The sequence below is a fragment of the Carcharodon carcharias genome, chromosome 7, assembly GCF_017639515.1.
Source record: "Carcharodon carcharias isolate sCarCar2 chromosome 7, sCarCar2.pri, whole genome shotgun sequence".
In the NCBI taxonomy this organism is placed as follows: Eukaryota; Metazoa; Chordata; class Chondrichthyes; order Lamniformes; family Lamnidae; genus Carcharodon; species Carcharodon carcharias.
Genome location: NC_054473.1, coordinates 123,833,396 through 123,858,374, shown reverse-complemented (window position 1 = coordinate 123,858,374; position 24,979 = coordinate 123,833,396). Strand labels below are relative to the sequence as shown.

General features: G+C 38.9%; 1 protein-coding gene across 1 annotated transcript in view; it reads right to left on the bottom strand.

Annotated features, from left to right (window-relative positions):
- Positions 1 to 1,930: 1,930 nt before the first annotated feature.
- znrf1 (zinc and ring finger 1) overlaps positions 1,931 to 24,979 on the bottom strand; it is a 310,413-nt gene continuing 287,364 nt past the window's right edge. Inside the window, exons 5-6 of the mRNA XM_041191669.1 lie at positions 15,024 to 15,121; positions 1,931 to 7,300 (exon numbers count right to left, since the gene is read on the bottom strand). Of these exons, the coding sequence (XP_041047603.1) occupies positions 15,064 to 15,121 (58 nt within the window). The 3' untranslated portion in view covers positions 1,931 to 7,300; positions 15,024 to 15,063. The remainder of the gene's footprint in view (positions 7,301 to 15,023; positions 15,122 to 24,979) is intronic.

The following is a 24,979-nucleotide window of genomic DNA, read 5'->3' as shown; positions in this document are numbered from 1 at the left end:
CCGTAAAGTGTAAAACAGACACAACACCCCATTGGAGGAGTTCATAAGTCAGACATACCACCTCATGTTACGGATTCATGACCCTCATACACATCAACCCAAACTCAATGATGAAAATAAATCTTAGAAATAAGCTGGAGATAGGATTGTGGGAATGTTGTGTAGGTTTTATTTTCCATAATTTTGAAATACATACTATACATCAACATACAGGATAGTCTGTTTAAAATGAGCCTTGTTTTTTTTTGGTGTTAATCTCAGATCAACTTCTACTCAGTAAATTTAATATAAAAAGCATAATGTGCCTGTAAACATTTAACATTTTTCAAGAAACTGCATTACAAACAAATTCCATCTGTTCTCATTGGAACCTGGTGAAAGCCTGCTTACAGTGCATAGTGTAAAATACACTAGGACAGTTGAAAGATTATCCCCTTTAATTCAAGTCTTTAAAAAATTGACTTGTAAATTAATGACTCGCATCAATGATACAGTATTTCATCTTTGAAAAGTCTGATTTTGTTTAGCTGTGCTGTTTGTCTTTTCAAATACTGCTTTAAAGTCCAAGGATCCATGCCATAGTTTATTTATGCACTAGACTGAAAAAAAAGCTAGGATTTACATTATAATCAGATGCAGACAATCACATCGGGTCATTCCTTCCAGCTCCCTATAGGAGTTCCATCCTTTTATGGCAATGTCAAGATAACTCATTACATAAGGCAACATCCCAGTCACAGAAATATTCAACACAGAAAGTAGAATATACATCATTTGTACTTTATTTTGTGATTCTGCCAAATAAAGGCCATCATGCACACTTTCTCTTTCTCCTCCCCCACCTCCTATATACGGCTCTGACCAAATAACTGGTGTCTCAACTGTGCCACCACAATGGACGATTGGGAATTATCTGGCAAATTCGCATCTATATTTACTGTAGCCATCAAGACAAGCTTTCTGAATGTACACAATGCCTATAAAAATTGATTAGATAATATCCTTTTATTTTCTTTACTGTGCACAATAACTGAAAGCCAACTAAATTTTGTCTGGAAAGTGGGCTGGGGAAAAGAAGACAGACAGAGGCTGAGGCTGTTTACAGCTGCACAATTCTACTATTATGGGGGATATTAAAGCAACAGGATAGGAAGAAATTACAAGCTGCAAAAATAAAACTTGCAACTAAGATAAAAGCTAATTTTTACTAGTAATATTGAGAGCAAGATTGTCTAAGGGAAATGTGGACCCATTAAAGATGGACACAGTTGGTACTGTAATCGACACTAAAGTAATGGCAAATTTATTAAATGAGTACTTTGTACAGATTTTCACAACAGAGGGAGAGAATAAAATACCAGTGATAGAAAATAAACAAAAAATAAACCAGGAAAAGGATCTTATTGGATTCATTCAAGTAAAAATCAAAAAATGGAGAAAATAATGGGACTTAGGATACATAAACCTCCAGAACTTGATGGTTTCCATCCCAGGGTGTTAAATGTATTGTTGAGAGAATTGCAGAAGTGTTAAGTCATAATCTTTCAAATCTTTCTTGTTTGGGTAATTATTTTATTTTTGAAATTATATTAGAAATATGCTTATGTAGTCCATTATTTAAGTGGAAGACAGAAACCAGGTAAACACAGGCCTGTCACTTAACGTTGGTTGCAGGGAAGTTACTAGGATCTGTCAATAGGGATACAATGACTAAGCAAATGAACACATATGAGCTGATCAGAAAGTAAAATGGCTTTGTTAGGACCAAATCACATCTGATTAAGCTGGCTGAGGTTTATGAGAATGTCACTAATAAGGTAGATAAAGGAGAGTCTATGGATGTTATTCATAGACTTCCAGAAGGCGTTTTGATAAAACTCCACACCCCCCCCCCCCCCCCCCCCCCCCCCCCCCCCCACCCACACCCTCCCAAAAAAAAGCAAAACTAGAGTATACAGAATTGGAAGTAGCCTTTTAACATGTTGGAAATTGGTTGGGAGATAGTAAACAAAGAGTGGAGTAAGGTAGGTCTCAGAAAGGATGCGACAAGTGGTGATTCTCAAACTAGTCAATCTATCCCTAATGATAAGATTCAGCATCTGGGATCAGTTCTGCAGCCCCAAGTTTTCACCATACCTATTAATGACTTGAATGAAGGAATAAAGTTGTACGTCAAGTTGATAGATAACATTAAGTTAGGAGGGACAGCAACTCATTGAAATGGGACAAGGAAGTTAAAAAGGGACATAGTATGATTAAAGAAGCAGCCAGTAGTATGGAAAATGGAGTTCGATTTAGACAAGTGTGAAATCATTCATTTAGGGCCCGAGAACCATAAATTGTGGTATTTCAAGTTAAAGGGAGTTCAAGAACACAAATCATTAAAAGCTAGCAGATGGATACAAAATGCACTCAGGGGCTAATGAAATGTTTGCTTTTATCTCAAGGGGGTTGGAGTACAAGTAGAAGAATTTATTTTTCAGTTGTATACAGCCTTAGTCAGACCCCATCTGAGTTCTGTACTCATTTTTGAGTATCTCATTTAGCAATGATATAATGGCTTTAGAGGAGTTGCAACACAAATTCCTAGAGTGATAGCAGGGTTTAGAGGGTCAAATTATGACTGTGTGAACTTGGCTTGTATTTCCTTGAGCACAGAAGATTAAGTATTGATCCGATAGAGGTGCTTAAAAAATTAGAAACACCTGACAGTTTTTCCATATTTACTCTGCTTCCTCTGATAGGGAATATCAAAATCAACCTTAAAATTAGAGTGAGGTCATTCAGGATTTAAATCAGGAAGCACTTTTTCAAACTAAGGTTAGTAGAAATATGGAGCTCTCCCCCAAGCCCCTCCTCCCACAAAAGGCTGTTAACTCCTGAACCAAGAGAGATAGATTTTTGTTATGCAAGGATATCAAAGGAATTGGAGCAAAGGCAGGTATTTGGAGTTGAGGTGCAGATCAGCTATGCTCTAACTGAATGGTGAAGGCTTGAGAATCTGAATTGTCTACTTTCTATCTTCCAATGGAATCAGCATTCAACAAAATGACTACGATAGAGATGAAAAGTTTACAGTACCTGTACTTTTTAAAAATTGTTTTGGATTATAATGTATTAGTCTCCTGAGTGGAGGTCTTATGGCGCAGTGGGTAGCATCCCTACTTCTGAATCAGAAGCTTTGAATTCAAGTCCCACTCCAGGACTTGATGGCCATGAAAGCTGCATTCATAATGTGGCCAAACAGGTTGATTATCAACTTGCAAACTCTTCCTGTATGAATATGGCAGGCGGTAAGAGCGGAGAGTCTCCTGGTCAGCCGCAACCATGTAGTAGCTGCATTGCAGCAACCTCCCCATGTTAAAAGATTCCACACGCAGGTTCTTGCTATGGGATGTACTCCTAGGCAAGCATTCTCCTCGCTTCGAGGGACCACGAGAGAGAGAGCCTCCTAAGTGCAATGCGTACAAGTAGTCTGGGCCATGGCTGTGATGTTCAGCTGTTAAAATGGAGCAGTATTTAAGAGACACAATTCCTTAAATCATTGCTCTTGTGCTCCCTGTAGAAAAGTGGTTGAAATCAATTGGAGGATATGGCACCTGAAGACACACATGTCAACATGAGTGTATAAATTACGTTGATAGAATAATGGCATGGGAAGCTAATAATCAGGATCTTACTTGTCCTGCAAATCAACAATCAGAGCTTCTCCATTTTTAAACTAACAAATGAGATATTGCAGAATTCTTTTGCAACCTCCATAGGCAAAGAAATTATGGGGAAAATAAATTGGACTGTATTGTAAAGTATTTTTTTGGGTAAATGTTTGAGCAACAATGCATCTTAATTATTTAGGTACAAATTCTCCTTTCTCAATTTAGCTGCTCTTTCCTCTCGTCATGCCATGCACCATTCATCACTCCAGACTGACAAGAAAGTCAGTTGCTCCCAGGGCCTCTTGACTAAAGCAGCTGTTTAACTGTGTGAGTCATTGTGGCCTGCGATGGCTTACCTGATGAGCTTTACTTCCTGACTGAGGGGAAATGATCAATTCCTGCCCCAGTGAAAACAATCATCGAGGTCAAGTGCATGAGAAATAACAGGCGCTATCCCACATCCTGTAGGACAGCACTTGGTGACTACCCTATCTAAGAGTAAATTTAATCAAAACAAAGAAAAAACAGGCACAACTGTGGAATCATGCAGCTTTAGGACAACTTCCTTTTTATTGCAGCCATTTGCAAAGGATCAACAAATGCTCTAATACCCTTAAATTCTTAATAAGGATTTGAATAGGTGTTTCATATCAAAATGTTAATGTCAAAATGTTTTCAGATGCAGATGAAGCAGCTGAGTATTTAAAATTTTCCTTTAATTTCCATTAAAAAATATATGCATCAGGTTTTATGCAAGAATGTTGATGCTAGCTTCAATCTGCTTTTAAAAATATCTTTGTTGAATTGGGCTACTTAATGCTGTGCCACTAGGTGGCATCCATGCTTGACACAAGCAGTCAAATATTGTACACAGCTGCAACTGGATTAGATACAAACTGGATGGTGCCATAAATCTCAGTTGTGCTGTTGAGAAGAGGAGACAGCAGTTAAACATTTGTTATAGGTTAGATGTTCAGCTATCGAGCAGAAATGGGACAGAATTTTATGAGAATGAGGAACAAAGAGTTGATGCAATTTTAATTTAGATCTTAGCTCCATATTTCTTTCACACACATTTGAAAGAAAAAGTATTTTTTTGAATTATTACTTGATATGGGATTTGTGAAGAAAGAAGAAAATATAGTTGCGCTGTTAATTCCCTCAGATTTATCAAAACTACCAAAAAACAGGCTGGAAACTCAATGTCAGCTCAATGAGAGCACCAAAAATGGTTTAAACTCAAGGCACTATGACAGGATAAATCAGAATAAGTAATAATTACACAAGAGGCATTCAAAATTAAGTAAATAAGCTTAGACTTTGATATACTTTTTACAATGTTCACCTTGAAAAAAAAAGGACTGACCACCCAGGTGAGAATCTGTATCAGATTAAAGCAGTGCAAAAGCATCCAGTAAACTAAAATAAAAATACATACATACACAGAAAACAAAAGTGCAATACTTTAAGTCATTATGAATGTGCTGTGTATCGTGCAACATCTTTAAACCAAAGTTAAGTTCTTTTAAAAAGAGTAAATTCTTGCTTCACTGTACCCAAAGTGTGAACATCTTTAAATCCTTAACAGATTACTTTACGAGGACCTTATCATTGTGACCTCTGGCCAAGTCATTTAAAGAATCAGAGCGCACAGTGAAACCATTACAAAAGTAGAAGGGAAATGTAAAGCTGAGGCTAGAACCAAACGCACAGTAAAAACAGCAGCAACACAATCCTGCTATGTAAGTCAATTGCTGTACACATGGGAAAGTCCATAACCCACCACATCAAAACATTAATATCACAATGACTGTACACAGTTCCAGGAAGTGCCAGGCCTACTCACATTTCTGGGAAAAGCACAATTTTCTCGCAGTAATATATCTTACGCTCAAACTCAATACCCGTCATGCAGTAACTTGAAGTACCCAAAACTGCTAGCAGCATGGTTTCAAATGGTTTTTTGACCACTAGTGCAATTTGTCTTGATTCTGAAATCCGCTAGCTAACACCATTTTTTATTATAAATGCTGGTGTGCGTGGTCCACATTTTCCTTCTGAACACTCATTTTCCAGATGTAACTTTCATTCCTTGTAATCATCATCCCTGGTCTCTTTCTTACTTGTCTGACTGTTCATTAACACTAGTTTTTGTTTGGAAAAAAATTACCATTTAATTTACTAGTAAATGCTGCAACAGGGAATTAACTCCCTGATATTCTGACTGCCTGTGCCTAGCAAATTCAGGTTCCTCCCAATGTTTGTGGGGATCAGCGTACTGGCTCTGCTTAGGAGTTCTGGATGACCAGAGAGCGCAGGGCTATGAATCCTAGTTTAAGTTACTCCTGTCAACTTGCAGTCGCTGTAAACACATTACTGAATAGTAGCAATAGTCCATAGCTCTGGCAAACATTGTAAAGCCCTTGCTGCTATAAACTGGCCTTCCAATGTAATTGTAGTCCCTAACGAAAGTGGAAAACTACCCACAACTGGGTCACGTGCAGGTCCATTGCATTTCCTGAGACTTACTAGAAGCCTACTTCAACCAAAGTAGTAAAAAAATCTTTACACCATGCTGTAATTTTTCATGTATGAAGATGTTTGTTAAAATAAAATTAGAAAAGGGAAATCTTAGCTCCATTTCAGTTTATCTGGCACAAATTAATGTAAATGCTCATTCGATAGTTTATTGAACATCGTGATGGTACACCATATCAAAACACCTTGACAAACAAAAGGGAGCATCTTTCTCCAGCTGTTATAAATACACCAGCCTGAACATTCAGGCTACATAACAAGCTGAAGTAAAATTGATATCTTTAACAGCAGGACAGATTCACTAGTCTCTAGAGGAAATTGCAGCCATAAAAATTCCACAAGGGCCTTGGGTGGATGGCAAAAAAGAGATTTTAACTGTCTCTTTAGGATGCCTGTGTCATTTTGCAGCGCTGAGCTGACGAGCTCGAGAAGACAGAATTCCAGGTTTAAATGTTAGTGCAGAGAGAGCTTCTGGCAGAAAATTGTCGACAAGGAACAGATCCTTTCAGTACAAGAGGGAGGTCTGTTTTTGTGTTAAATTTTTGGCAACATCTGTCACAAAGTGGGATGGAAAAACCAGGAGAGTGCTCGTGTCTGTACACATATCAGCAAGAACACGCTGGCTACACTGGACACTGTGTAAACACATCATGGACACAACTACAAGCCCACGGACACTCAACGCTTTACATTCTGGCATTTTCAGAACTTGGTCAACATACGTGAATTCCACTCTCTTTTGCTTTTATAACCTGTTCTGGTTGACACCTTGAAATCACATCCCAGAGACAAGACTTTTCCACAGCACTCTCAAACCCAAAAAACAATCGTGCTCTGTTTGGCTAGTCCTTTTCCCCTTTTTTCCTGTACAGTCTTTTCAAATAGAATCAGTCGTTCCATTATTCTGGGGCTGATGTGATTGATCTACCAGTCGGTGATCTTCCCATACTTCCTTCTTTATCCAAGTTTGGGATGCAGAAATTTCATTTGGTGCTTTTGTTTCTCTTGTTCCAAAACTGGTGCTGGAATTCAGTTTAAGGGTAAACTTCGAGTGTATCAGATTCTTAACCTCCAGGTAAGGGCGTAGCCAAAGTGAGCAAAGTGCCCTGTAGGAAAAAAGCAGAAAGTCAACGTTTGCTACTTACTACTCAGAAATTGTGACCTCCATAAAACTAATAAACATGCTTCCTCTCAGGGACATTTTGCTGCTCGTTTTCTCTAAAGTGGTTAAAAAATACAATTCAAAAGACAATATTTCCTTTAACAAATTATTTTACCTACCTGTTGCTTATTTCAAAACTAGTTTGAGAATATTAGAACAGGTTCTAAAGGCACAGTAACACAGGAGATTGTTATGGCTTTAGTCAATATATTGGCCCAGATTCTCCTGCAACTACAAGACTGATGACGTGGACAGCAAACTTGGCTGTTAAGTTTTCAAATCTCATTGCAGATAGTATACCCTTTATTTTGATGTTCCAGTTGGATAATGGGAGGTCTTTTGGCACAATGGTAGCATCGCTACCTCTGGGCCAGAAGCTCCGAGTTCAAGTCCCACATCAGGACTTGATAACCATGGAACATGCCGGCATAATGTGGCCAAACAGGTCGACTGTCAGCCCGTAAATCCTTCCAATACGCCTGATGGCAGGCTGTAAAGAGGGGGAGAGTTTCCTGGTCAGCCATACTGCAAAAGGCATTGGCAAACCACTGCAATACTTTGCCAAGCATAATCGTGGAACAATCCAATGGAAACCCATGGTCGCCAACACTCTTTTAGGAGGATGACTTGGATAAAACTGCAGTGAGCATACCGGCAAATTAGAAGGGGTGAATCAAATGACCAATGTAAAAATGCATTGTGATCACACGAGGCTGCTCAGTCTTCCAGTCCACCTCTTAGCTGAGACTAGGTGTTCATCTGAATACACTAAAATATATATATATTGTTGTCTCTAACACAGAGAATAAGTAAAATAACCTAAATTTACACCCATCCTGAAAAATCAATTCATTTTTTGTCACCAGCAATATGGTGCCAGCACCACCATAGTAGTCTAGGTAGAACTGTTTATTTCCAACACAAAATGTAAGATGGACAAAGATAAATGATTACAAAAAATTACAGTTGGAATGACAAAAGTTAGGAATAAGATTTTCTGTGTACCCAAAGACTGCAATGAATTCATCACAATGTACTGATTCATATGATTTTACTTGCAATTTTCTAGGCACTCAATTTAAAGCATCATGTTTCCAGATTCCAAAATTATTCTACTAAAGATTAGATTGACCTTTTCATATTTCGTTTCAATCTCCTCAATGTTCCCTTATCAATGGCTACTCTCTTTCCATTTTAAGTAGATTAAAGCTTCTCTTTGACCATCATCAAACAACGAACATGCTCTTGAAAGCCAGATCATAGAATGGTTACGCACAGAAGGAGGCTGTTCAGCCGTCATGGCCATGCTGGCTCTCTGCAAGAGTCATTCAGCTAGTTCCACTATCCCGCCCTTTCCCTGTAGCCCTGCAAATTTTCTCTCTTCAGGTGCTTATCCAATTCCCTTTTGAAAGCCACAATTGAATCTGCCTCCATTACACACTCAGGCAGTGCATTTCAGATGTTGCTTCTTCTTGCTCAGTTAGTAACAACAGGTCAATGTATTTTTGGATTGTGTGTGGAGATATCAGCAAATATTTTTATTAGTTCCACCAAGTTGAGAGGATGGAAACCGAAGCAATAAATCACACCCAGGGCACAGCCATTCTGGGCCAGGTTTTACTGTAAGCGGCGGATGAAGACCACCATTACATTTACTAAGGATTTTCTATAAGCTTTTTCATGGCAAGTTCATTCAAACAGTGAAGTCTCTCATATTAACTTGTCTTTCTCCTTTATGTACCGTCTGACATACTCTGCATTTTCTTTTGCAAATTTAAAAAAAAAATGGTAACAGTCCTTTCATGCTTAACTGACTGTAAATTTTATGTTTAGTAATGTAAAATAACTATGGATAATTAATAACTACTTACCAACCACTTGACAGACAGGATTTATTTAGGAAAAGTTGCATGAGTGCTGCAATGTTTCTCATTTTTCAATAGTTTCATTTTGAGTGCACAGGAAAAATATTTTCGGTGTCTTACATTTGTAGAGCACTCCTCTTAGAAGAATGTCTCTTTACAGAGGGAGAGGTAGATACTGCACAGAAAATTAAGGAATATAAGGGAGTAACATTTGAAGAGAAGGCACATTAGATAAAAAGAATATCAAGAAGATTTTTGAAGAAGACAAGCTGAAAAGCTTTGAAAGAGAATTGCAATGGGCAGAGATATAGTGGTTGAAAGATAGACCTAAGGAAGGGGCAGAGTGAGTGGGAAGCTACCAACAGACCCAGAGGAATGGAGAGTATGGGTCAGCACGAGATTTGCCAGATAGGGTGAGCCATGAGGGGATTTAAAAATCAGAAATGAATCCAAGTTTATTGGAGCCCAAGGAGCTTGATGAGGCAGAATAATAGGGGTATATGGGAATAAGTTCAAAACTGTAGGGGATCGGAAAAATATTTTGTTAAAAGATTTAAATCACAATCTAAGGAAGTACAGAATGAGGCTCATTAATTTCCCATAGTCAACTCTCCCCAAAGTTAACTACATTCAAAAATCAAAAGTAGTATATATTTGTAATGTTGAGGTTTCTTTGTAAAATGAGATTTCTCTCTACAAAGTTGACAGAATAGTTGCTGACCCACTCTCAGATGTCAAATCAAATACATGCAAGGACAAGAGTGACTATTCCAATGTTTGTGTATCACTTACTCACAAACTAGCTGTTATCAGATGGCAGCATTTAACTTCAGGCGGCAGTACGTAGAGGACATTACATTCAAACCCATAAGTGAGACTCTGCCCTCACCAGAAGCAGCGCATTCAACCTGCTGTGGCAGCATACTGTGCCAGGTTCTTTTCAATTAGCCAGGTTTGGAAGAAACAGTGGTTAAGAATCCTTTCAAAACGGCCAGCAAAAGCGAAGAAGAAACAAATGGGGATACAAAAGACAATTGTGTGGGAGGATATAACTCAACATTTATAGATGTGCTAAATACTGCAGTTCTGTAATCACCCATGTACTTTTAATCAATCGATACTGGTTCCCTATTCGCAATTCACAAAGAGATCCATCCAGATGCAATGTAGACAGCATTTACACCAAGGAGATAATCTGCTTTTGCAGAATTCTGACCAGGTAGGAATGGACTGTGAGCCAATTTATTCTACATTATATAAATTGTAGCTAACTCACATTAAAGTCTTCTTAATTAACAAAACAGAAAATGTTATTTCATACTATGTGTACCACTGTTCCCTCTAAGCTGTGGCAAGAAGGTTCCCACACAAACGACACACAAGTTGGCTTTTTAAAGTTACTGTGCGTGCAGCTGCGCAAAACTTTTAAAGGGCCTGCTCACTTAAACAAATTGGCCACGCACTACAAAAAAATGAGGAGATATGTTACCATGTGCATCTCTTTTGTCCCTCATTATATCATATAGTGTAAGCTGACACTAGTGTGAGCTGTGCAAGCAATTAATAGTACCAAGCAATCAATAAAGCAGGCCACTGAATTGACTGACTCCACTGAATTCTGCACATAGTCTGAGTTTCAAATGCTGCAGCAAACATTCAGGGCTATGATGATTCATTGCAATTTGTTTAATCAAGTGTTACATTGATTTACAGCACCCATTCATGAGGCAAAACTAATTTCTTTGCTGATAAAAATGGTAGAAATAGATACTTAAGGCATTATGAATCACCAAAAGTACCCAAAGCCAAGAGCCATCACAATAATATTGCAAAAAAAATCAGTTTAGATATACTTCAAAGTCAGATATCCCTTTAGGCCCCCTCTGCCCCTGTCCCAGCCCCAGCTTTTTATCATCTTATTTACTGTCAGGATACAAACCAGAGCTTGTTTTGTTTTACAGTCACAATAGAGTTATTAGATTATATCTAACATAACAGGAGTAACTTTAACCACAAAGTTGGGTGGGTTGGAGCTGGGTGGGATGTTAAAAGTTTCAAACCTCCAACCTGCCTACTTCCAGTTTTAATGGATGTGGGACAGGGGCAGGATGTATCTTCTTCCAGCCCACCATCAGATCCATTCACCCCCATGCCGGGATCAAGGAGGGGGCCTCCCCTCATCTCAAATGTAATTCCAAATCATATATACACAAAATAATCATGGGCCAGAATTTTACATTCAGCATGCGGGCACATGCCCGGCATGCACGAGTGTACTATGACGTCATTGCGCACTCATGCGACATTTCATTCGGTGGGCGCACGGAGTTAGCTGAGTGCCTGCCGATAATCGAAAGGCCTATTAAGGCCATTAACAAGCTAACTAACTTGAAATTCATGCTGCCTGTCGAACCTAATATTTGGCAGGCAAGCAAAAAGACCAAGCAGCCTTTACATTTTTTAAGAAACCTCATCCATGAGCGGGATGAGGTTTCCTAAAGCTAATACAAATTAAATAAAAACTTTACTTTGAAAATAAAAACACACCCATCTCGTGACACAGTCACATGAGGGGATGTTTCATTAAATTTTTGTCTTAATTTTTAAAAAAAAGTGCTTCAATCTCCCTGAGGCAGCTCTGTGCCTTAATTGGTCCGCCTGCATGAAATTGTGGTGTGGAGCTGATCACGGCTTTCTGACCACCCCCGCCAAGCCCGCCCAATGAGGGAAAAATTCTGGCCATGATGTATCAAAAGAAAGTGGGCCAGATTTTGCCCTTAGCAGTGCCATCACACATTACACTTTCCCACAGACTTTCTTTGGGACTTTGCATTGGAAGGTACTATGATTTAGAGAGCCAAAACAGCACAGCACTCTTTACAGGGAATTTGGAAATTGTATGATCATGGCAGGAAAATGAGCAGCGTGGAGTCTGAACCAGGAAGTGTCAATTGGAATATCAAATTCAATGTCAAATCAGGTAAAGAAAGCAAAATAGGGAGGTGAAAAGAAAGATTGGTTTAAGAGAGAGGGAGATAAAGGAGACAGAAAGAAACTGTAAAACTTCATTTAATTTTAAAAAATAACCAAAAATTAAAATGTGAAGAAGTGAGAGTCCACACATTTAACAATTAATTTTCAGTGTCAGAGAGGTTGTAAGTAAGACACATCATTAAAGATTCATATATTGGAATAGACAACTCCAATTTTTTATTGGGTCACACAGATCCCATAAGTACAGTAATGTCATATAGTTGCAAGTATTTCAAAACGGAGTCTCTCAGCAAGATACCATTCATATCCTTCTGGAAGAGTAGGGCGACTTGGACAACAACTTCCCAATTTTTACATTTAATTGCATTTTGTGGTCACTGGAAGTTTCTGCCCAATTTACCACAAAATCCAGGCCAATAAATAGAATTTTTAAAAAGTAAAAGGTGAGATTTACAGCTGCAATACATGTTCATATACCTCCTTCCACGCTGTTATCCAGATGTAATTCACATCTACTTCTTCTAATTTAGTATATTGTATTTGCTACTCATGATGCATTGGATAGATTAGGTTACCACTTGATTGAACATCTTTGTTCTGACCGCAACTGCAACTTCCCCGTGTCTCACCACATTAACTCTCCTAGTTATTCTCACTCTGACCTCTCTACCTTTGGTCTCCTGCACTGCTCCAACAAAGCTCAATGCAAACTTCAAGAACAATAGCTCATCTTTCTTCTAGGCAATCTCAGACTTCTCATTTCAGCACAGACTTCATTAACTTCAGATTTTCGCTATTCATTATTTTCTTCACAGCAGTGAGTGAGAGTCTGTCACTGACCAGGGAAAAGGCGATGAAATAACCTGATTGGGTTGGAGGCCCTTCATTAGGGCACAGTGCAAATGGGAGTCTGAGTCCATGGTGTGGCTTTGTATTTTTTCTCATCTCGTCACAGGTGAATCTATTTCATTGCTTGCATTTTTAAGTCATATCTACTGCACTTGCAACTTGATTTTGTATATTTTTTCTTATTTTCTCACTTCTCTTGTGTGTTTCCACCCAGACCCCACCAACAATTTATAAAGTGCGTTGTCCTTCTTACAGCTCTGCATCATTTCATTGATGGTCTTTTGTATCATTTGACTTTTTGTATTCAGACAATTGCAGATTCATTTAGCTCAATCCCTTCCAACTGTACCAAAGTGCCCATCCAACTTGTTGTCTTCAGTGCCGGCATAGTGCATGCAACTAACTGGCCATTTTTATTTACAGATGCTGACTGGCCTCTTGGGTATTTCCCGCATTCTTAGATATTGTTTCAGCTTTCCACCGTTTATAACGTTTACTTTTTTGTTCTGTATCTACATTATTTGCTCTGATCCCTGTTGAATACCCGATGGGTCAGCTCCATGTGAAATGCGCTATACTGGACTCAGAATACACTACATCTTCTGTTAACAGAATGAAAGCTAGCAAGATAATCGGGTCTTTTCTACAACTAGACTCTGAAGTACAGTACAGAAGACCTCCTTGTGCTTCTGTTCCAAAATGGGAAGGTGGGCTTTGCACTTGCAGCGATACAGCCTGTACAATAAGATGCAAAGTCATCTCTCAGAGGTAGTTTGCAAGACTCTTGATACAAGCCAGCACTAAACTGCATTTTTGGTATTAGGCTACTGAAAACCACAGTGCCAACATTTAATGTGTAGCACAACGACCACTGGAGGCATGGGGCATTTGTTGAGTTGGCTGTCCAATAGATCTTAGAAGTGAAAAAATAAGGCACGTATTATCTAATCACTGTGCTTGCCCCATTTGCACTGCAAGACTCAAGCACTTATTACAACAAATGGTTAAGAGATTACATGTTTCTGTTTACATAAGGTATGTTGCCTTCTAAATGTTTTAAGTCCATTGCAATATTCTGCACTTTGAGCACACTTTCTCAGACTGAAGTTGTTAAACTGAATTGTAAACGTTGATTAATGCAATGCCATTTTCTTGGACTTCACTGCCATTTTATGGCCCTTTCATACTACAGCGTTGTCTCTCACAGTAGAATTCAATGACATTAAACCAATTTGAGTGGCAACACATCATAAACAGGTAAAACAAATGCCATTTAAATTGAGGCCTGTGAAGTAATAAGATTTTTGTAAGTCTACAGCCAGACATACTGCATATCATAAGGAACTTATCTTCTCACTAGCATGTTATATCAGTGCTGTGTATAATACTTTTCTCTTGATGGTAACACACCTTTAGGCATTTCACTTGTGCAAAACTGGTAATGCCACATGGCTGACTGTAGACTAAATGCAAAAGAGTAATGACGTGCCAAGACTGGCTACGGGGGAACTTATTTTTGGCAAATTGTCTGGCAGCCCAGGCACTTTTATATTTGTCTTAAAGCTTCTAAAAGTCCCATTGTGACACCAGCTCAATATGAAAGAGAATACCTTTCAGGTACTGACATGGTCATTTAGAAGCTAAGGGTCCATAGCAGTGCTTACCCACAAGAAGTTATTTGAGGACCACTGCTGTAAAGCAAATAAATGAACCCACTGTTCAGTTGTTGATATGCTGCACTGTTGGCAAGGATGAACCTTTTTTCATGTTTTGCCTATAACAACTAATCTCAAGTCAGGTATAATACAAACCAGTACTTCCTAAGCTTGCTCAAACTTCACCTTCAGAAAAATATCCTTTCATGTTTACTGGGTCACCTAGGAAAAATATTGGCAAACAGAAGTCTTTTTTGCCATGTTGTTATAGTGCAAATTTTAATTTACAAATCTGTCTTCTTACCTTTAACAGAAGGCTATAAGCAGCTGCAGGCCAGGAGAGGTCAGTCTGAAGGGTGTTCTGGACATGATCTGTTCACTTCAAACCATGAATCTATACAACTGAGGGGAGGAAAGAAAACTTGAACAATTTAAAATGTACAGGTATAACAAATAAACCATGCCCACAAATGTATTCAGTAATGGAGCTTGTGCTATACGCTGCAATAAAAGCGGAAACTGGCATTTAAAACTCATTTCCAGATACAAACCGAATTTCCGAGCTTGAAAAAAAATTTAATTTTGTGCCACAAAGCAGATTTAACCACCACTATATTATTTAAAATGCATTTCTGTTGTCCTTCAACACAACCATCTGAATGGACAACATGTTGAAAGTTGTCACATAGCAGTTTTATGCATGTACATGTATTGTGAAATGGAAATGTGATGAAATTTATGCTGTTTAAGGGGGGTGGAGCTGGATAGAAGGCCAACGACAGGTGGGGACAAAAGAGGGATTGACAACGATATCACTGAAGGGCAAACGGAGTGTTGATGGTAGTGGTTAGTGCTAAAAAAGGTGCTGATGGTGGCATAAAGGTAAGAAAGCAGTATGTGATTATAGCAGAACAAGGGTAGCGTTGCGTGAAAGAACAACATGGAACAAGTAACAGATGAACCCTGCAGGGGATGGGGTAGGGGAAAAAAGGATAGAAAATGGGGATTTTATAAAAGAGTGAGATAATAAGCCAAGGCCCCATCAGCTTGCTCAGGTCAATGTAAAAGATCCCAAGGCACTATTTGAAGAGGAGTCGGAGAGCACTTCCAGTGTCATGGCAACCCTCAAATTACATCTCAAACAGATTATCTGATTTTATCTCTTTAATGTTTATGGATTTTGTGGTATGCAAAATACTGCATTTTCCCCTACATTACAGCAGAGAGTTTAAAACAATTCATTGACTTTGAAACACTTTGGGATGTCTTAACCATGAAAGCCACTATATAAACACAATTGCTTTCTCTCAAATGGAGAAAATATTAATGTAGACTCCCTGGGCCAAATAGCCTGTTTATGTGCTGTAACATCCGTTGCTACTGATTACATTCTCCACCAAACCCCCCCCCACCATCCAATCTCTGGGCTCATTCTCAGGCTGAATCAAAATGTTTGCAACCTTAGAGAGTCCCGCTTGACCCAGAATCCTCTCCATTGTAAAGGTGGTTAGTTTTCAACAACTACCCAATCAACCCTTGTATCACTGAAACAGTTCTACCTTCCTTTACTGCTTCCAGATTTGGCTACTCAAACGTGGAGACTCCAATTTGTCCAAAATTCTGTGGCACTTATCTGGGTTCTCACTCTCCCACAATTCCAGTTCTCACTAACCCACAGTGACTCCCATTTCCAATTGAACCTTGAACTTAAAACATTCACTCTTATTTTTGAATCCATCCATAGCCTTATTGCACCCCATTTCCATGAACACCTCAGAGTACAATAGTCAGTATTTTCCCCTTTCACTGAATCACAATACACATTATGCTACAACCAGGAGGAAGCACAGTTAATCTGAATGGCATTGGTAGCAGCAAGGAGTCTCTGCCACCTGTGAGGAACTAAGACCTCGCCCTGTATATTTTCTTAAATAATATAGAGATATACTCATTGCTATCTCTAAAATTTCATACTGGGCAAAGACCTGAAATGGCTGAATCTATGTCTGTCTGTGAGCCTGACCAAAAAAGCTACCTGCTATTATCAGAGAAACTTGCACATCATTATCTCTGAAGAGCCACTAATGACTTCATATGGGCTGTACCAATCAAACTGAAAGAAAGCTAGACAAAGGCCTCCTGCATTTCATTACCCAGGATGTCCAACAGGAGCCTGCTCAACTGCTAAGCCAAAGCGCCTGCAACCTTCCTTTTAGTTCTTAATGGTTGAGACACTTAACAATCTCGTGTATCCCAGCTGAGGGATACATGTCTTTGTCAAGTGTGTGCAGTGGTGGGAGTTGTGACATGGGTCTCTGGCTTGTGGAACCAGTGATGTTACCTTGCTGAACTGCAAAGTCTCAGTCTGCTTTTGTTGAATCATCTGACTAGCAGCTTTACAGACAAGGAGCTCTGGCCTAGTTTGGACACCTGGCCTCCACCTACACTGCTTCTGCTGGAAACTCTGTACCATCGTCTACAAGACTGATTCATCTCTATATGCCTATTTCATTGTGTGAAATCAACACCACCAGAAAAGTGAATTATCCAGCATCAGTTTTCAGCTCATCAACTTCTGTGAAGGAAGAACCTCACTGGACTTTTACTATGGACTCTGGAACCCATGTGAAACAGTATTTCTTTTCTCTGTGGTTTCTGCACTATAAATCTTTCTTTTCTCCCCCTTTTACTGTATGAATGCAAAGGAGGCAATGTAGCAACCCTTCTCTTGCATTTTGAGCAAATAAACTAGCTCTGAGTTCATCCTATCTTGAGTTTGCTGTAAGGTTATTAATAGAAAATTGGATCACACCAAAACCAAGGGGTTGGGAGATATGCCACCACTTATAAAGGGGGAAGCAAATCAAAACACCTTTTTGACCATGGACAGATGATGAGAGGAGAAATTATTACTGTTTAAATTAATCCCTCTCCTGTCTGTAACACATCAAACAATGGCAGTTATCACTGCCGCAGCCAAACTCTATACAAACTACACTATTAATGTTTATACAGCACCATATCACACTGAAATGCCTGAAAGTGCATCATGCAATTATTACTCAGAGTAGCTTGTATGGGTGAAAGTGACAGCCATTCTGAACCTGCAGCATCCCATAAGCAGCAATGATTTAAATAGCTTGCTTTTTTTTCCAGGGTACCTTCATACTTCTATGGACTGGCTCTAGAAACAATACAGACTCAACTTAGAAGCAAGGCCTTCATGAAGTATCAACAGTAAAAATAAGGCAGGTAAGTTTGGACGTTTGGCAATCGATCTGATCCAATAAGATGAAAACATAGGGAAAATGGTTGTTCATGACGGCAGTTGGTTATTGATATCTAAAAACTGCAGCAATGCATTCCACACAATACATCTCAAACTTCAATTTGAAAACAGGAAACCAGGTGACAATGCTAATTTAACCTTTCTTTTAGAAAATGCTGGAAAAACTCAGCAGGTCTGGCAGCATCTGTGGAGAGAGAAACAGAGTTAGCGCTTTGAGTCCAACATGACTCTTTGGAACAACGCTAATTTTCTGATTTTAAACCAGGATATAAACACACTCACTTTCTCCAAGATGCTTGGCGAGAAATATTCATCTATTTTATGGACTGAGACTGGACATCTGCAGTGCAGTATATTTATATATATGTGTAGGTTTAGCACATTATTACACAGGGGAGCTGTAACAACACTGGTATATTACATAATGAAGCAGATGGGCAAAACCATGGATTGCAGCTACTTATTGACCTATATAAGCTATTTTTTAAGATTAAATCTACAAAGTAGGCTAACAGATACAATGAACTGCAGTTGCAATATTATATGGTAGAACATTCACATAAACACACAGCATTGAAACTTGACAGTGGCAAAGGTTTAGGAAAAAGATTTCAGATGCTATGCCTGTGATGTATTAAACAATTTACAATGTTAGACTTCCACAGGGCCCCACATTAACCAGCCAATTCATCCCCGCCTTCCCTTCCCCATTGGGTCACTGCATTTTATGGCAGGGAGATAAAGAAGGCTTAATCCCTGAACTCTGCTGGATTAGCCCATTTCAGCTGCATGAAGCAAGTCTTTTAAAATAGACAAATATGCCCTATAATTTTAGTTTTCCTATATATTAATGGTAACAAATCTTGGAAAATATCTGAAATATTTGACTATTGTGGCCTATATAAATAATGTTCTTAATACAGTGAAATACCAGGTCAGTCAGCCATCAGTCTTAATCATTAGGTTCTTGCTTAAGAAATGGCATGAGGTGACATGATAAACTTATGACTGTGCACTTCATCCTCAATTACAATACTGGTGGTGTCCCTTAAGTCAAACTCGAGAGAAAATAACATGGCACAAAATACATGTTCCTCAATTCCCTCCTATGCAAAAGACAAGTTTCAACTAATACATTGTGAAACTTCTCACTTTAGGACTCTCTCTTCATTTTACAGAGTAGGATTCAGGATTCACTTTAAACTCACCTGATCAAGTTAAATCTAAGCTTTCAGACTTTGATCTGACATCTTGATATTTTTCTATCCTATATGTAATAGAAATCACAGTATATTCGGAAATTTTCCACAGAATTCAAGCAATCTGACTAGACCTTCCCTTATTTTTAGCTCTAACGTAAAATGTTCCAAATATGGGAATTACTGTTCTAGAGAGATTTCATCTTACAAAACTCTCTCTACCTGAGGCTAAATGAGTGTGAAAATTCATTCCTCCACCAGCTCCTCCTCTCATGTACCACCACCCACCCCTCCATCACACCAGCTGAGGTGTCAGTTATAAAACACTACTGCAATCAAGTGACACCCACAGGACACATTTAAATATACTCAAGTTGGCTGTATGCAAAATTAATTCCGGGAATTCAGCAGCTCGTTATGCTTGTTCCACTTATTGCGCAAATTGGAAAGAAAATCTGTCACAAATATGTTAAGTGTTACAATCCCAGCTGCTGAAAACACTGGACAAGTCTGATCCCAGAGTGAAACCTGGCTTGATAGATCCTAACCTTATTTTAGAAACGTGGAGATAAGTTACTGAACAAATTCACAGGAGTCTGCTGATGAACTTTTAATACAAAATATAAAATATTTATTAAAACAAGGAAAATGAACTATATTACCCCAGACAAAAAGGTTGGAAAGATCTCAAAACAAACACAGGAAGACAATTCAAATTCCCACTATTCCTTTACCCCAGCAATATCTTTACAGACACAAAACAAGTGAAGAGTTACCACAAGCTTGACACCATGGCTTTTCGCTTGGGACCAGCACATTTGCAAACAGTTTTCTTTTGGTGAACTCCAGAGCAATCGCTTGATGCTTCTTACCCAACTTGCATTTCTCCCCGAGAAACTCCAAAACCGTACTCTAAATTCATTGTTTCTTCAACTGGGGAGCAAACAAATAAGTTCCCTAAACTCTCTCTTCCAGTAGCACCTCTGCTAAACTGATCAATTTTCTGAGCCCTATAACTGACTATTCTGTTAACTACTGTCCCAGTAACTTTGTAGTTTTTTTACCCCCAAGGGTGTTTAAAAATCCCAGTCTGCTCTCTCTGACACACACACATACACTCTTGAACTTTCTCCCTCTCAACTCCTGTCTATGTCACTGAATACCTGTTGCTAGGCAACAGTAAAGCTTTTTCCAGTTTTTTTTATTTTGTTTCCCGAACCATCGAACTCTTAACTCCTTTCAACCCATCTCTTTCACTTCAAGGGTTGTAAGACCGCATTTAAAATCTATATATACAAACAAACCCAAAAGACCAGAAAGCTTTTAGTCACAATCCAGACTCCCAGGCACTAAGGTTCATAAGCAAAGCATAAATTTGCTGAAACCATTTTTACCTTTCTTAACACACAGATATATATGCAACTTAAAAATTATACATTGTTCATAACAAGTGAAACATCAGGTAAACAGTCTTTTATTTCTGTGGGCTTTTTTAACAAGAGTATTACCAGAATTTAGTTAGGCTAACACAATGTGCAGTTTTGGGCACCCCACTATAGGACAGATATAAAAGAAAAAGAAAAGGTGTAGTGTAGATTCACTAGGATCTTCCCAGGTATGAGGGGTTACAATTAGGAAGAAAACCTAAAAATGATTCACCAGACTGAAATGTTTAAAGAGTGATCTGATGGTGGTTTAACATTATGAAGAGTTAGAAAAAGATAAAGTGAAAAATTGTTTCCACTGGCCAGTGGAAGGATAAAGAGAAGTGACAAATTGAAGATAATCACAAGAAAAAAGCAAATTCTTTCCATGGAGGCAAGCTAGAATGTGGAATTCTCTACCATAATCCACTGTTTGAAGCAGAGTTTATTGATTCTTTTCAAAAGAAAATTAGTTGTTTGACAAAGAAAAGTACTAAAGGATATGTGGAGTAAACAGGAGAGTGAAATTCGAGATAATGGCTTATGTGGAGAAAAATCATGCACATTTTTGGTGGGCTAAATGGTTAGCAGTTTGTATACTCTATAACATTGTACAATTTATTGAAACACTAGAAACTGAACCTACTACCAGCCATCTTCAGTGTTTCACAGGCCCTTCATTTGTCTCACTCTTTGATTTCTTCTCTCCATGCAGGAATACCTGCTTTGGCTGGATGATCCAATGTTTGGTATTGTGGAAATAGGGATGTCACCCTGCACAAGCCTGGATCCTACTCATCTCTGCATGTTGAAGAAAGAGTGACTGCTTCCCTCACAGCCAACACCCGTCCCTGCCCCCAACCCACAAAAGAAAAAGTTTTGTTTAAAGTTAATGAGAATAGTGAGGATTATGAATATATGCATTATCTGATGCTTGTAATCACTCTTACTGTTTTTAGTAGACATGAACATTCTCTGTTTATATAGTGCAATCTTTCTCCATTGCCATTGTCAAAATGTGTACTACACCACATGGAGTGCAGCAGTTCAAGAGGGCAGCCCACCACCACCTTCTCGAAGGCAATTAAGTATGGGCAAAAAGTGCTGGCCTAGCCAGTAAATTTTTAAAAATGTAAAGGTTACAGAATTATCTACAAAAATCCTCTCTGTACCTGATTCACCTCAAGAGGGCAAAGGCAAATTCATGCATGAAATATGTGAATAAGAAAGTGTTCTTAAGTGTTCTAATGCTAGAACCCTCAAGTCTTTTGTAATGTGCCACATAGCACGCAGCTCTATGCCAAATCAACATTCAGAGCCCTTAAGTATCTACTCATTTTAAATATTTCATTCATCTCAATCCTCTGAGGAGCACAGTAGAATTTCGTTTAGCAGTAAAAACATACAAGACTAGAATTTGACATTTTTATCTATTCCCACCTGCCATATTTATGAATTGAAACAATCAGTGACACATGTCTACACACCCAGTTCTCCAGCATTCTGTGGCTTAAAATGAGCACTAACCAGAAATCCCATGAGGATTTTTCCCAAACACTGCAGTTACTTTTGCACCAGGCTGGGAGAACTACTACAGAACTACAAGTCACTTTAAATAAACTGTGACTGTCATCATTTTATTCTTTTAATCTAAGTTTTATGCAGTTTAACCTCTAGTCCAGAAATTCACAAATACCAGTTATGCAGAATTGTTTTTAGCTGAGGAGTCACAGAGATAACTTTTGGGTGGCAAGCTACCCCTCCTCTGAGGCAGCAATGCAACTGTAGAGAGGAAACTACTGTCTGGAGGCTCTGGTGGGAAATCCTTGGACCCACTGGATCGATGCTGCCAAACAGCAATGGGTGGATGATGAGCCCAAAATGCTCTATCTTCAGAAACTGCATCTTTCAGTGAGTGAGCGAGCCTGGGATGTTTGTGCACTGACTTGATGCAGGTAGGAGCTGGGCAAGTGTAACTTAGTGACTGACTGATGTGTCCAGAGTACAGAAAAAACTGGAGGTCACACAGCTGAGCTCCTATCCGCCTGATGTACATGCTCCTTACCCAAGACTGGAGATCCCAAATCACAAGCTCTTGCAACTAGGCTAAAGATGGTTTTGGGCTGGGGGGGAGGGGAAGAGGGACTTATTACCATGTGTGTGCGCGCGCTTGCATGTTTGAAGAGAGGGACTTATTACCATGTGTGTGGGGAGGGGGATTATAATGTATGTGTGTATATGTGGGGGAGGGAGGAGAGAGTTGATTACCAAGTGTGTGTCAGTTGCAATGGGGCACACTGGAAAATGAGAAACACTGGTGTAGACTTCAGATAACTGCAAGTATCTTCAAATATATATAACGAATGCATTGGGATTTACAAGAACATTTTTAAAGGAGTTTATTGCTTAACTTCTGATGATGTTCATTTGTATTCTGGACCCCTGTGCATTACTGCATCAGTCCTTTTTTCAAATCAATGGATTTAAAAATGCGCACTTTTGTGTCTTAACATTAGTCTTGGCATGTTTTAGGTACATAATTATATCTGGTACATATATCTTAGGTATATTTACATGTGAACCAGATAATGGTTAGGCATTCCAATGTTATTGTATAATCTAGAAAAATTCCAAAATCCAGAAATACTTTGATGCCAAGCATTCTGGGCTGGAGAGGTTACAGTGTCTTTGCTTTCTGCCATTTAATGACAACAACAATGGGTTGACCATCTATTTTCATAGAAGTACTTCATTGGTTGTGAAACATTTTAGGATGTCGTGTGGTCCTGAAAGGGGTTACGTAAATCCAATCTTTCTTTTCTCATTTCGGAGTTTCCTAACTTGGTAGCTTAGAATGATTTTTTTTTCCATTAATGGAAGTTAATTGAGTAAGAACAAGCAAAAACATTTAGTTAATTATCACTTGTTATTTTAGAAATTAAACCACCACATTTTTAATGCTTAAGATGATTTAAAGTTATTTTTTAAAACAAGTTTTAATATTGATAGCCTGGAGGGAAAATTTCAAACTGCACAGGAACATTTCAGAAACTGACACTGTTCTCTGCAGCAAAGAGCGAGAGTCCAGAAGGTTGTATTGCCTGCCCGGTGCCAGGGTTCAGGACATCTGCTCAGGGCTGGAGAGGAACTTGCAGTGGGTGGTGAAGGATCCAGTTGTCGTGGTCCATAAAGGTAACAACGACATAGGCAGGACAAGGAAAGAGGTTCATAGTCAGTATGAGGAGCTAGGTCCTAAATTAAGCAGAACCTCAAAAGTAATAATCTCTGGATTATTACCTGAGCCATGTGCAAACTGACATAGGGCAAATAAGATTAGAGAAATGAAGGCGTGGCTCAAAGTCTGGTGTGGGAGAAGTGGGTTCCAATTCGTGGGGCACTGGCATCAGTACTGGGGAAAGTGGGAGAGGGGGGGCACTGTACTGTTTGGACGGTCTACACCTGAACCATGCTGGGATCAATGTTTTAAGGAGTAGTATAACTAGGGAAGTAGAAAGGGCTTTAAATTAAACAAGGTGGGTGAGGAATCAAGCTTGAGTAGAGGTAGAAAATTGAGGGGTAGAGTCAAGGCAGGAGAGCAAAATAGTAATATGGGAACTGAGGGTGAGAGAATGGCAAGAAGGGACAGAGAGAGAAAAAAGCCTATGAATGTTTCAACAATCAAAACTAGATGTTACAAAGATAACAAATAGACAAAACTAAAGGCTTTGTATCTGAATGTGCATAGCATTTATAACAAACTAAATGAATTGATAAGCGCACACTGAAGTAAGTAAATAGGATCTGATAGCCATTATGGAGATGCGCTGCAGGATGACAAGGATTGGGTCCTGAATGTCGAGGGTATATGACATTCAAGAAGAATGGGAAGCTAGAAAAAAGTGGAGGGGTAGCACTGTTAATCAAAGATGGTGTTAGTGCAATAGTTAGAGATGACCTTGGTAGAGGAGATCAGGATGCAGAATCGGTTTGGGTAGAGATGAGAGATAGTAGGGGAAAGAAGTCACTAGTGGGAGTGGTCTATAGGCCCCCTAACAGTAACCATAACGTAGGACAAAATATCCTAGAAGAAATATTGGGCGCTTGTGATAAAGGGATAGCAATAATCATGGATGATTTTAATCCACGTTTAAACTGGAAAAATCAGATTGGGAGTAGTAGCCTGGGTGAGGAGTTCATAGAATGCATTTGAGATAGTTTCTTAGAATAGCACGTTCTAGAACTAACCCAAGAGCAGATTATATTAGACTTGGAATTGTGTAATGTGACAGGATTAAATAATTAATGAACTCAGAGTAAAGGCACCCCAAGGTAGCAGCGACCACAATAT